The 14,900-nt window shown below is 38.2% G+C and overlaps 1 protein-coding gene across 1 annotated transcript in view; it reads left to right on the forward strand.

Annotated features, from left to right (window-relative positions):
• The window catches only part of LOC122805260 (solute carrier family 40 member 1-like), a 454,127-nt gene that overhangs the window by 304,458 nt on the left and 134,769 nt on the right, over positions 1-14,900 (forward strand). Inside the window, exons 5-7 of the mRNA XM_044075348.1 lie at positions 890-1,109; positions 7,068-7,082; positions 8,050-8,069. Of these exons, the coding sequence (XP_043931283.1) occupies positions 890-1,109; positions 7,068-7,082; positions 8,050-8,069 (255 nt within the window). The remainder of the gene's footprint in view (positions 1-889; positions 1,110-7,067; positions 7,083-8,049; positions 8,070-14,900) is intronic.

Genomic DNA, 14,900 nt, shown 5'->3' on the forward strand with positions numbered 1-14,900 from the left:
AATGCCTCCTCTAAGTACTTGTCTTTGTGAGGAGGGTAGGTACAGGAAGGCTGTGACCCTGTGCTAGACTGGGCAGTTAACATACTTTGCATACTGGCTTTAATATTTCTATGGCAGTTCTTTCATTTTGCTGTTTTGTTTCAGCATTCTAGCCAATGACAGAAGTCAAGAGGGATGTAGAAAAGCACAGTTCTTGTGTGTACTTCAAGAAAAATAGTGTTTGTACTTTCTTCTAGTGTTTATACCAACAACCTAAAATTTGCAACTTTGTCTGATGCTGCAGCATTAAAACAGCTGTGTTTATCAAAATAAATGTGACGTGAATTTATGGTCACTCTCAAATACACAGAAATGGCTACAACTCTATAAAATGAGCGTGCACCAATTCACTTATTTTTCAGGACTGAAGCTTTTCATTAAAAATTTCCACACTGGTATGCCAAACTTCTTATACTTCTTCAATACCACCTTATTAAACACAGTCCCCAAATGTGAAGGAGAGAAAAGGCTTGAAAATCAGTTCAGTATGTAGCAGGCACTGTTAATGAAAAGCAATTGTGATTGTTCATGGCATCAGAATAGTCCTGTTGTGTTTTCATTTACTTTTCTTAAAGACACTGGGCAGTGAAATCCTTAACAATATATAAACTTATCAATTCTTAATTTGTCATGTAGAGCTCTTGAGTAACTTGGGTGGCATGTATTTCTCGTTTTTTTTTTTAAGTGCAACTTATTCACTTAAATATTTTTTCTGTGACATTTTATGTATCTGAAACAGAAATCTGGAAAGTAGGAACAATAAAAAAACAGGGAATGCATGTTTTTTTCTTGCAATAATGTTAAATATTGTATGACAACATTTTCTTATACTTGTGCTTTTGTTTTTCAGACATGAATGCCACACTAAGACAAATTGACCTCTTCAGCAACTTACTTGCACCAATGGCAGTAGGACAGATTATGGCATTCATTTCTTCTCAAGTAGGGTGTGCATTCATTGCTGGATGGAACCTCTTCTCCATGTGCTTTGAATATCTGCTACTTCATAAGGTGTACCAGATGACTCCAGCTCTAGAAGAAAAGATGATAAGCAAAACCACAGAAGGTAGGTATGACAAACACACTTATTAAAGTCATTGTTAAATATAAGAATATTTAAAGCAAAATATAAAATTAAGCATCAAGTTACAAAAATAATAACATGAGAGAGCAAAAAAATACTTTATTGCATTTATTGCTTAGACAATATACTATACAGGGTATGTCACAGCATATTTAAGTGTGCTTCTGTAGTATAATTCAAAGTCTATACTACACATGTAGTTTATGTGCAAAGCACTTTGATGTATATATGTAGCCATGTTGCATATTTATCTTTACTGGTAATGGATTTTCTTCTGGTCCTGATAACCTCTAGTAATCTTTGATTCTGGTCAGCGATGATTCATTTATCCCTTACTTAGTGCTGACCACCTTGTTCCCCACTATATTCTCTTTGGTGGAGGTCTTTATTTCTGGGAAGTTTCTGTTACATAGTTTCCAGCTCAGTATAGTGAGTCAGTACTATGTCAATTCCAGACAGTCCTGGGAGTGGTATATTACAATCCTGTGGGAATTTTTAATATATTTTTAATGCAGCCAGGTTTATTACTATAGTTGCACATGTTATTGGAGGCCTATATGCTAGCATGTTGTACTATACATGCTGTCAGTGAAGCCCTATGCAACCCTCTCAATGCTTGTTATGTTGAAAAATTAGTCTTCAGTTGGAGGTATACTTTGAGACAAGTCCCTTGAACCCTCATCCTGAGGCAGGCATGAAGGCTTTCAATCACACAACCACTGAGTTTACTTTCACAGCCCCTCTTCCACATATGGATTTGTAGTTCAACTCACGTTATGGATAGCAGTAAAAGATTTATATCATATGTAGTGGACTGGAAAAAGGCTTTTCCAGCATGCAGATCATTCATCAGTCCTGTGAAAGGATTACGTTATTTTCATTCTGATAAAATGGTACTGGTAAAACTGAAATTGTGGTATCAGGTTACATAGAACAAACCATTCTTCTGAAGTAGACTGTCAGCACTATGGTCCAAAGTATCATGCACAGAACAAACATCATATCAATATGTGCTGTCCCACCTGACTTAAATGCACTGGCAATGACTCTCTTTGAAGAAGAGTGATAAGAAAGTTGATAATTGTACTGTGGATGTAATGGACAAAGAGCCTGTAATGGATATATATGTTCAGCCATGTAATGCAAAGGGGTCATTGGTAGGCAATCTCAGCTTTGTGCAGCATGCGAGGCAAACATACAAGTTCCTTTTTTTTTTCATGGGTGAGGGTACATATCCATTGATAACTTTCAGCTTGAGCTATGAGGATCTGAACTCCAGATATACCCAATGACGTTTCCCACTTTGTCTATCTTGGCAATGTTATTGTTATTTGTTAGAGTAGAGAACATATGGCCAATGTACTATGTTAATCTAAGGGTGGTATGTCATTCTCTAGTCTGTTAGTATAGATCATCAGACATCAGTCTGTGCATATGACATTACAACAAATGACAAAATGAATCAAATTTGTGAAAATCTAAGAAGATACTATGAAGAAAAATATGTGATAAATTAATACAGGAAAAATATGAACTATCTCATAGCTCAGAGCTTTGGGGTACTCAAATAGAATGCCACAAAAAAATTGCTAGAGAAAATGTAAAAGCAGTTTTTGGATAGAACAGTCCCCAAACTTCCACTATTACTTACAAAAAAGCAAGTCAAAATTAAACACTATTCTTTTCTGGGCCAGTATAAATCCCCTTTCCTTGCCTCTGCTGCCAGGCCAGCTAATAGCAAAGGCATCCTGTTATCCCATTTTATGTACGGCCTCCCTATTTTCACCACTGCCTCTATTCATAACATTACTAGTCTCTCAACCATCTATAATTTCACCTGTCACTTCAACAGAAGCACCATATGCACCTGTACCCACAAAAACCATATAACCTAATTCAACCCAAGTCCCCAAGTCCTCCCCCTGCCATCTTGGCTCAATACCCACTCTTTGTGTACATAGAGATATGCACTGATACTTTATCACCTAACAAATCATCTTTCATGGCAAGCCCCACTACATAATAACCCATCTACTATCTACTTCCTCTAATTCCTCAGTCTCTAACTTCTGTTTTCATCTGTACTTTCAAAGTATTATGACTGTAGATATGTTGTATATCCTTCTTTTGTTTTAATATGTGCTATATTAATTTATTTTTTCAGTAGTGTTCTGTTGCCACACATGAATGTTCATTCACCTGGGTTGTGTTTTCAAATGGCTATTACTGCTCAGTGCACTAATCAATTAAACAAATATAAATACATAAATAAATATGAGAAATTTAAAACAAATATAAAAGCAATTCACTTTGGTGGAATACCTATTTAAATAAATTATATAACAAAAGAAATAAACTGCTTAATGCTTATAAAAGATCTCATTCTACCTACCTACCTTAAGAGCATACTTGAGCTAATTAACAAAAAGCTTAAGGGAACTATTAGGAAGCTCAAATCTGATTATGAACTTAAAATAGGGACTAGAACCAAAATAACTACAAATCCTTCTTTAACTATGTGAGGAAGTTAAAAAATGATACCCAACAATGCTTGAAGCTAGTCCACAATGATAATTCCTGACCCAAAGGAAATAGCTAATATCTTAGCCAACAAATTTAGTGCAAACTGAACTCCACCCACACTTATAGCTATTCCACAAGTTGCACAATAGCAGCCACCCTTTTAATTACTATGGAACATATTCTCACAGCCCTCTCAAAAACTAATAATACTTTCTCCATGGGCCCTGATAACATACCAAGCTGCATAATTGTCAGTGCCATATGTGGTCTTTTTGAACCCCTTCTTAACCTCTTTAATCAAAACATGTCCACTGGTTACATTCCTGAAGCCTGGAAAACAGAAAAAAAGAAAAGATCTCTTATTCCTGAATGCTCATCAATCTGGCTTAGTCAAAGGAAGGTCCTCCCTCTTTAATTTATAAATTTCTTTGAAAAGATAACCAAAGCAGTGTATAGTGGTTTTGGAATGTATACAGCATGTCTAGACCTTAACAAGACCTTTGACACTATTCCCTATGCAGGCACTATTGATAGACTTGTAAATATGAATATAAATCCTTTTGTTGTGCAATGGATAGCTAACTGACTGTCTGATAAAACCCACATGGTTAGAGTAGCAGGTGCCAATTCTGAAACCAAAAAAGTTACCAGTGGTGTAACATAGGGCTCAGTTTAGTCACTTCTCATGTTTGGCATTTATTTCTCAGACCTACAGGCTAGTACTCATGGCCTATGATTAATTGAGTTTAAGGATGCCTATCAATTGGCTGTTGTTACTTGATCTTCAGTTGATTCATAATTGCTATGGCATGGGGTAGATTATTTGCAGGACCATTGATCTCAAATTAAATGCAAAATAATGTAACAGTTCATTTTGGGAAACAAAACAGTTTCTCTTAACATATGGGTGATGCAACCCTCAAATCAGTCACTGTTTTAAAGGATTTAGACACTCTGACACATTGGCATGACAGAGTCATATCTCAATTTATTCATCAGTTCTGGAACAAATTTCCACTACATACACACATTTCCACAAAATGTCAAGGAGAACAGCACCCTTGCCACCTTTAAGGTCAGCCTAGACAATTGGATGGGCAGATGCAAATTCTCCTCTGGTCTATATTCTTACTCTCCTTGAAGCTAGAGCCAACTTCTGAATAGAGTTTTTGGACAGGTCTGTAATGATCTCTAGACTGATTGCCTACTAGTTACCTATGAACTTAAATAAATTGATGACCAAGAAAGTTGCTAAGAGTTGCTCTGTCATATAATATTTATAATGAAAAAAAATATGAATAAATATAACTGATCAGAATGTCAGATCCAGGCTGCAGCTAACTTAACAAAAATAAAAAAGTCCTCTTTCCAGAGGAATAAGCAGTGCAGTTAAGGGTTTGAGCAGATCTTTATTTAATGATGGAAAGTATTTTTATCTTTTCCAAATCTGACACCTGAGCAGCATAGATAGTATAATTCCAGGAGAAGGTACTGGGTCTGCCTAGGTATGTTTGGTTTGGTTTGAGTGGTAGAAAACTGAATCCACTATTTGTATAACCAATGGACAGGGGCTGTGCCTGGTCTCTCCATACTACCCCGAAGTTACAAAGTCTTATATCATTTTATATTTTAACAGTGCTAGGTATTGCTCAAACAGTACAGGAAAAAAGTGATAAACCACCACCTTAACACAACTTAAATGAACAAAAACTTCTATGTTGCTGAAAGCATGCAGTGATGCAGAGAATCCCAACCCTGAAACAATCTATAAGACACACAAAGGCAAATAGATCTTGGTGGCTCTTCTCCAGAGTGGAGTGAAGTTATTGTCCCTTCAGATTCTTTTGTATGACATGAAAATGGCCACTAAGTACACTTAAAATGCTTTGTAAAGTTCCTTGATTTTGAAATAAGTAGTTTTTATAGACAGTACACAAAACAACATTCCATTTAGCATTTTGAAACACAGAAATGCAAGAAACATAAAGCAGACTGATCTTAGTGACACTTTCCCAAAAACTGTGGATTGGATGGGATAATTATCATCTTTAGATTTTTTTTGTTGAGATGGGAATGGCTGTTAAACAAACCTGAGACCGTTTTTTACCTTCTTTACATTTGAAAAGAGCAGCTATTACCATGAGCGCATTAGTAAATTGTGGCATATAACAGTTAATAATGTCTTGTTATGGGAAAATCAGTTTATATTTTACATAAATAACACAGAAGATAACATTATATGGCCTCCATGCATATGTACAGATATACTGCATGTATATATGAGTGTGTGTGTGTGTGTATGTGTGTCTCTCTTTCACTCTCTGTTGATGCATTTCTATGCTATTAATGATAAACCAGTCTCTGTAAATGAGAGTTTTGTGTTTCATTAAATTGAAGTGTGTTTAAATGGGAAAAAGGAAAAGGGGAACACACACAAAAAAAATCAGCATTGTTCACAGTTCAGTCAAAGATGGCTTCATGCATTGCAGAGTCTTCTTTAAAACAAATGGTTCAGGACAAGCAGTTTTTCCCAAGAAACAGGACAGTACAAAGGTAAACAATTCTAATATATAAATATAAATATGTGTTGTGTGTGTGTGTGTGTGTGTGTGTGTGTGTGTGTGTGTGTGTATATATATATATATATATATATTTTTTTTTTTTTTCAAAGTTATGTACTCACCGTAACTAGGCATCTGATCTGTGTTGTCCATTTTCATTCTTCCTCAGCGTATAAAGTTCGGATCCGATCCTAGTATCTGACTCGGCCACATATACCAGACTTTAGATCCAGTTCTTGAGCTCCTCCTTCTGCCTATAATGCCCTACTCCATCCCCATTGCCTCAGATCAAGTCTGCTGCACTATTTTCCAATAGTTATAAACAGGTATAGACAAGGCTCAAACCTGGAACTGTAGGTGCCAAATACAGTCCAAAAGGTCTTTACAGAAAAAAGGATGGAGAATGGATGGGAAGGAAGTTGAGGAAAATGGACAACACAGATGCCTTGTTATGATGAGTACATAACTTTTAAATCTGATGTTGTCCTTTCCATTCTTCCTCATTGTATGGGACAGAATCCCCAGCTACATTGATCTTGGGTGTCCCTCATGGAACGATATTCCGGAGCACTGCCAAACCAAAGGCAGCTCTGTTTCTAGAGATGATATCCAATTTATAACGAGAGGCAAATGTATGAGTTTTGGAACATGTAGCTGCAGCACAAATATCATCAACTGAAGTTCTTCACAAAAAAAACAAAACAAAAAAAAAAAAACATGAAGTAGCCACGGATCTGGTTGAATGAACTTAGGGAGTTTTAGGTAGTGCCATGTCTTTCTAAGAGTAAATCCATGAAATACAGTCTGTAGTCCATTTAGCTAGATAACTTTAGAAACTGGATGACCTAGCTGATTTGGAGGGAAAGACACAAAAAGTTGGTCTGATTTTCTAAACTGCTTTGTTCTGTGAAGATAAAAATGTAGTTGTCTGTGCATGTTGAGGAGGTACAGCATGTACCACCCCCGCTTTATTGGAAAAGTTTGGAAAGAAAACTAAGTGAATGGACTGGTTGATGTTATTTTCAGTATCCACTTTAGGCAACGAAATAAGGGTTAGTCTGTAAGGAAACACTATCTTTATGAAAAATAATGTAAGGAATTTTAGACAAAACAGCCTGGAGTTCAGATATTCTTTTTGGCGAAGTTATAGCTAACAATAAGACAGTCTTCCATGATGGAAATTTTAGATCAGATTTGTCTGAAGGTTCAACAGGTTTGTGTGTTAAACCCTCAAGTATAGCTCTTAGATCCCAAGGTGTTGAGGGGTTCCTTGATCAGAGCCCTCAAAAGAAAAATGCCTTTCATAAAAGATTTATATAATCTAGAGCAGGCCATGAAAAAAAGATTTGTTCCCTGTGTGAAAGTTAGAAATTACTGCCAAATGAAGCTTAATTGTAGAGAAACTTCTCCTTCTTTAAAAAGGGTTGTCAAGAAGTGAAGAATAGCAGACACTGGTACAGAAAAAGTGTCAATTTTCCTTATCTGATGCCCAAAAAGAGAATCTCTTCCATTTGGTCTTGTAAACTTGATAGAATCTTTTGAGAAACCATAATAATGTCATATACAGGGGAAGAAATCCTGGACTGTTACCTATTACTGGAAGTGGAGAAACCATGCTGTTAGCTTGAGGGTCTGTATGTTGGGGTGTTGAATCCCTGACAGGTGGGAGAAGAAATCCTGAATAGGCTCCAGTATTCATGGAAGATAATGAAGGTGAGACCGTAGAAAGGGGAACCATACTTGCTGAGGCCAGAAGTGGACAATGTAGATTACTGAGCTCTTCAGCTGACTTGCTTTTGGTAGAAATTTGGGAATTAAGGGCATAGGAGGGTCATCATAAAGAAGTCCCGAGGGCCAAACGAGTATCAGAGCATCATTTGGTGACTCCTCACAAGGGAAGATAAGAGTGAAGCACTTGCTGCACTTATTGTTGAGGAGGTAGCAAATAGGTCACAGCAAGGTTGGCCCCATTGCCAAAAGATCATCTCCAGTACTGACTGATTGAGAGACCACTCATGAGGCATCAGAATGGATCTGCTTAGTTTGTACACAAGCACATTGTCTTCCTTGGAATGTGCATCACAGTTAGAAATTGATCTGATGAGATTGCCCATTCCCAAACCTCATAACCTCTCTAAAAGGAAGATAAGACCAAGTTCCTCCTTGCTTGTTGATGCACCAGACTGCAGACATGTTGTCAGTCTGAATTACAATAGTCCACAAAGAAAAAACATCTTGAAATACCTGCAATGCTAATAGGACTACTCTCATCTCTAGGACATTAATATGCAGCTTGGTCTCTTGGGGGGACCACATGCCTTGGACAGTTCTTCCCAAGAAGTGTCCTCCCTCACACAGTTTGAGAAGCATCCATGGTCACTGTGGCTACTGGGTTCAGTAGAACAAAGGGTCTGCCCAGAAAAAGATCATTGGATTGTAACCACCAGCAAATGTGTTGCTTGTAAATTGGAGTGGGCTTTGCTTGAAAAGACAGGGGGTGATATAGAATGGACAACTGCACAGCTACAGTCCATTGAAGAACCCACATAAAGAAGTGTTCTAGAGGAAGTAGAACTATTGCTGCTGACATTGAACCTAGTGCTTGATATACCAGCCTTGCCGGGGCACATGGGTGGGCAAGGATAGTCTGAACTTGGTTTCTGATAGATGTAACATGGTGAAGAGACAAAGATGCTACCAGTGTTGTTGTATCCAAAACTGAACCAATGAAATTCAGGCTCTCAACTGGTGTAAGTTTTGATTTGGCAAGATTTATTGTAATTTCCAAAGTTTTGCAAATCTGGAACAAATATTCTCTGGCTTGCTGTAGCAGATGCTTGGAAGAGTTGCTGAGGAGCCAGTCATTTAGATATGGAAACACTTGGAATTCCTTCATTCTCAAATGAGCTGCCACTACTGCCATGCATTTGGTAAACATTCTGGGGGCTGCGGTATGTCCAAAGGACAGAGCTCTGATTTGGTAATGACTGTCTCCCAGCCAAAAGCAAAGATGTCTTCTGGATTGTCTGTCTACTTTGCTGTGATAGTACACATCCTGAAGATCTATCAAACACACCCAATCATCCTTGTACAGAAAAGGCAGGATGGACTGAACCATGACCATTTGGAACTTTGCTTTCTTTACATACTGGTTTAATTTGCTTAGATCCAAAATGGTCTGAGGTTTCCTGTTTTCTTTGGCACTAAAAAAAGTGTGAATAAGTTCCAAATACTATCTGGTCTGGTGAGACCTTCTGGATGATTCTTTTTTTCTTTCAGCTTGTGCTGCGGTCTTCCTCTGACAGGGTGGGATGTTGGGAAATGTCTTCCTTTGATGATGAGGAAGAAGGGAAAATGGTATGTAATAGCCTACGAACATTATTCTTAGCACCCATAAATCTTGTGTTATATGCCCAATCATCTAGGTGCAAAGAGAATTGACCCCTGACTGCCTGCAGAGCTGGACATTTGGGCAGCACTTCAGGAGCATTGAAAGGCCCTGTCTGAAAATGAATCTCTAAAGCCCTGGTTTTGCAGTCCTCCTCTGTCTCTAGGGTGATGTCTATCATTAAAATTTCCTCCTCTGCCTCAGTAGGAATTATCCCCATGCAAATCTTGGAAAGTTCCCTGAGATTTACAGAACCACATGTTCTTATCACCTCTGTACTTCCTAGACAAGGTCCAGTGAGGCACAGAAAACTTGATCCCCATGGCAGACAGGATCTTTCCATCTAATTCACTGCAGGTAAGCATGTCCTTTATTGATGGCCCAAACAAAGAAGTGCCGTTGAAAGGGACTTTAATGAAGGATGTCTTAAAGGGCTCCATAGCTGCATCCAGGCATGCCTTCTGCTTGTGAGGTACCTTCAGCTGTGTGAGAGATTAACCTCATCAAAGTGTTTGATATCGAAATCAGCAGACATGGACTCTGAGGGAGTATTTGATAGCCTTTGGTGAAATCTCTGTGAAGTCTAGTAAAATGGACCAGGTAATTTAGTGACCTCAGAGCAAAGCTAACTGAGGCCAACATCTGTTTTCCAAATCTGTTCAATGCTTTAGACTCTCTATTAGGTGGATGGATGGGTATATATCATATGAACGAATGTTCAGAATGTTGAACATTCTAAAGAGCAAAAATGCCAGACCTCGAAGTGCTTCTTGTGGGATCGCAGTACAGTGAAAGTCGGAATATTTGTCCTTCCTCACTGTAGTGTGATCTGGGAGTTGGTATATACATTTAGTAGTGTGATCTGGGAGTTGGTATATATATTTAGTGGGGGGTTTGAGGTCCGGCATTTTCGTTCCTTAGAGCATTCGATATTATGAACATTCGTTCATATGCTATAGACTCGGATGGACAGAAAAGCTCTGTTCTGCTAGTTCTTTCATAGTGGCTGCTGCCACCACCATAGCAGAAATTGGCACTCCTTTGCTCCAGTGGGGTCTGTCTGTAAGTAGGGCCAAAAACCTGTCGGTTCATTTGGGGATGGTATTGACAGTATCTAGCGCCTTCAAATCCAGGCAGGAAACAAGATCAACAAGTTCATCCACCATGGGGGGGGGGGGGTTATCCAATAAGTAGATGGTCCAGAATGAGGGATTTTGGGAAGACCAACCACCTTACTGTTTCAGGAACTCTAAAATATCTCCAAAAGAGATGTCATCAAGTGGTGGCCTGGGGGATCCCCCTCCTTTTTTCAAAATTAGTATCCTCAGTGAGAGACTCCATGGGGGATTGTATATGTCTCCTGGAACTGACTGGAGACTTATTGGAACTTGCTGTCCCCATGGAATAGGCTTTACCAACACAGAGCTCTGAACTGATGAGAGAAAAGGGGTAGGATCTGAAACATGAGAAGACAGTTCTCTTTGCAGAAAAAAAGCCCTTTCTACCACCTTGAAAGTTGATGGACCTCAAAAGGCCTCAACCCACCCTCTCAGAGCCCAAACTCTTGACAAAGGTAGATCTAGGTCAACCCCAGATCTTTGCCTCATGGGTAGACTCAGATCCAACTGTCTAGGGATGAGGCTTCGAGAGACGGGAACATATCTGACAAAATCAGAGCCGATCCTATTGGACCCAACACTAACATTTCAGTTCCAAGACTCACTCTGATGCAAAGGCATCTGAGCAAAATTAGTTAAGGAAATAGAGTGGAGGAAAAAGCTTTCCTTGGATCCAGCACCAGACCTCATGGGGATTTCAGATTCTGGGACTCTGAAAACACTGGACAGATCAGAGAAGGACATAAACTGGACTTTGAAGTGGTATACATACTCATGGATCCAGTAGGAGATGGAGCTTGTAAGACCCCCATCTGGATCTGAGCTCTGAAGAACTTTTGCATCATCCTATCCATATCCGCCTCCGACAAGCTTCTGGAGGACCTAGAGGAAGTGGTGGATGAGGGACTGAAATGCATCTTTGGAGTGTGAAGAAGCTGTGCAGGCAGGGTGGGCAAAACTGGCTTCAGAACATATTCTAGAGTTGCTCTCCTTAAAGATGTACACAGTTTAAGATCTGATGAAATAGGATCCAAGGGGAGAGCTGTTTGACTTACTGTAATGATAGCTAGAGCCAAAACCCTAGGATCCATAGGCTTTGGATCTGCTTGTCAACTCTTTTTGGATCTGACAAGGTCAGATCTGAGATCTTTCTAGTTTTTAATGGTGGCTCCAAAGAAGACCTACAGGACTTTGAGAGACCATTTGCTGTGCTCTAAATAAGCAGATTTACTAGTTTTTGAGGAGGTTTGATCTCCTGATGAAAAGAAGAAGGCAGAAGACCTCTTAAGATTAATTTATTTCTTCTAGCTGCCAGGGCCCTAGAATTAAATGTAGAACAGATTCTACAAGATGAGTCCAAGTACCTGGCTCCAAGGCAATAAACACACTCCTTGTGAGCATCTGAGTTTTGGATCTTATGCCCAGAAGAAGTGCATTTTCTAAAACCTGTAGGTTTGTCCGACATAATTATGAGAAAGAGGAACAAACACTGTTAGTTAGCAGCAAAACAGGGAAAAACAGCAACTTTTTTATAATATAGACAGATACAGAACAATGATAATATACAGAAATACCCTATAAAGAAAAGAGTAAAGAGGAAATGGTAATGGAGATATACTGTAAAAATAGTATAGAGAAAAAAGAAAAAGGTTTCCTTGACAAACAATGAATAACTAGAGGGAGGAAGTCAAAAGAGTGGAAAATAGTACTTTTTAGAAAAAAAAAACTGGATAAACTTAGAAGATTATTGCTATAATTGCTTGAGACCTTGGAACCTGCGTCTGCTCACAATGGTGGCAAACAAGATTTGAGGTAATGGGGATGGAGTAGGGCATTATGGGTAGATGGAGGAGATCGAGAGCTGGATCCGAAGTCTGGTATATGCAGCCAAGTGAGAGCCAAGGATTGGACCTGAACCCCATACGTTGAGGAAGAATGAAAAGAACATTATATATCTATAGATATATATACACACACATACACACACATCAATGAATCTATGTTAGAAGGTTGACTAGCCAAATGTCAGCATTCATAACATTAATCCTACATTATCGAAACACCACAACATTGAAGTGCCAGAAAGGTGAACATCAGAAGCTTGCAAACAAATGTTGTTGCTGGGAGGCTACAGCCCCCATACCACATGTTAATAATGTATTTTATCTCCGAGATTATGCTACAGCTAAGAATGGGCAAACCTCAATGCCCTAGTCCTACTACCTGCTGTCTGTATATTACCATAACTACTTGCAAAGAGAGAGAATTGACTTTTTACTTGCTGTGTGGCTGAAGCATTTTTGGTAAACTGTGATTTCTGTTGAGAAAAAAACACAGTGAGAAGATATAAATGTTCCATAATGAATAACAGCTATGGTGATTGAATCTGCTCCACTGACCATCACCAAATTTCTTTAAAATCTAATGTCCTGAATTTGGCAACCACTAGAGATATGATCTTTTGAGTCATGATGCTTGTATCAAACAGATTAATGTATAAAAAAGCACCCAAATATGATCACTAAACACTCACTAAGTACAGCTTTGGCACAAGATCTTGCAGGAAATATGCACTGCTGCCGTAAGTGTGAGCTCATTCAGTCCACACCCTTGAATAGGCTTCACACTGAATACCACCCTGAGCAGACTATCTGTGGGTTTCAGTACCTTCCAGTGCTCATTTACTCACAGTAACTGCACTCTGAACAAATTCTTACATTCACACATATGCATCCATTTTCAGGGAAAGCTGGTAATAGTCTAAAATACTACAGTTTTCTGTTCTGGCCCATCGTAGTAAATTACCACCACGTTTGATTACCAGCAAGGGGACCTCCCGGTCACTGTTTCACTCTTGTTAATAAGCCAAATAATTATTAACAAAATGATAGTGTGTAAAAGAGCAGATAGATAATTATAGATGAATGCCAGAGGTTTATCACTATTTAATAATAAATGTCCTGTTATTAACTAAGGTGATAACCAAATACAAGCTATTTAAAAGTGAACAAATATAAATACTTTATTTAATAAAGATTAAATGAACTTGTATAGTTAAAAGTTAAGTATGCATAGAGATGTGACATTAGATATACACAAAAAAAACCCAAAAAATAATCATTTTTTCAAACACAAATAATAAATTACATGAAAGAAAAAAATGTCTGTAATCTTTTTTCTAGTGATTTCTTGTCTGAAATAACTAATGGGTCCTAAATGCAGTAGATGAATTTCCAGGCAGAGTCAAAGTGATGAAATAACTCACATGCAAAATAATTCTTTTTGCCTTCTCCTTCTTATAGGTTCATAGGTTCATACTAGGCTATCTGCCCTACGGCGTTTATAAGCCTAGCCAGAGTGTGTTTGGCGTTCACCACCCATTTTAAATTAATTTTGCTATGCCCTTTTTTCGAGGTTAGCCTCTTTCTCAGCTATTTAGTGTATATCTTTTCATAGAGACCACAGCTCCAGTAAAGCATGACTTATTTTTCCTGCTCTGAGCTCTCCTTGTAATTGTTCTATTTTTGGCCATTTAGTTAGCTTGTCAAAGAATAGTACCAAATCTTATAATCATGTGGCAAAATAATTGCATTTACTAGTTCAGATACCTGCCATACATTTCACATCCTAAGTATAATTATTTTATTTAGCTTTGTTAAATATGAGTAGTCACAAATGTTATAATAATAGGGTAGAAAAATTGCATTTTCTAGTTCACATTTCTGCCTCACATTCGCATCAAATGAATTTTTGATATATTTCCCAGCATTAGGCAATTACATATTTCAGTATATGCATGTAATGTTGTTGTTGTTGTTCGTCTTTCAGCTTTTTCCCGGTAAGGGGTCGCCACAGTGGAACTCCGGTCCACTAATGATTGGCAGTAGACTTTTATGAAATGCCAAGGTGCCAGCTCGATGCCCAACCTTCAACGAAGGCACGCCCATTTACGCATGCATGTCTTTCGAACGCTACCCAACCATGTGGAGGACATAATACCTTTCAGAAAATAGGATCACAAGTCCATACATCTTTTCAGACCAATGGAACACATATATATTGCATATTACACATATATGTTTAGTTTAGCTGCAAAAGGTTTCATAAATGTTAAGTGCAGTTCACATATCTGTTACACTCTAAATCAGATAACAGTGTGATATTTAGTTGAATCTTTGAAAAGTAGC

Source organism: Protopterus annectens, chromosome 6.part1, assembly GCF_019279795.1.
Source record: "Protopterus annectens isolate FY-2018-M chromosome 6.part1, PAN1.0, whole genome shotgun sequence".
NCBI classification, from domain to species: domain Eukaryota; kingdom Metazoa; phylum Chordata; order Ceratodontiformes; family Protopteridae; genus Protopterus; species Protopterus annectens.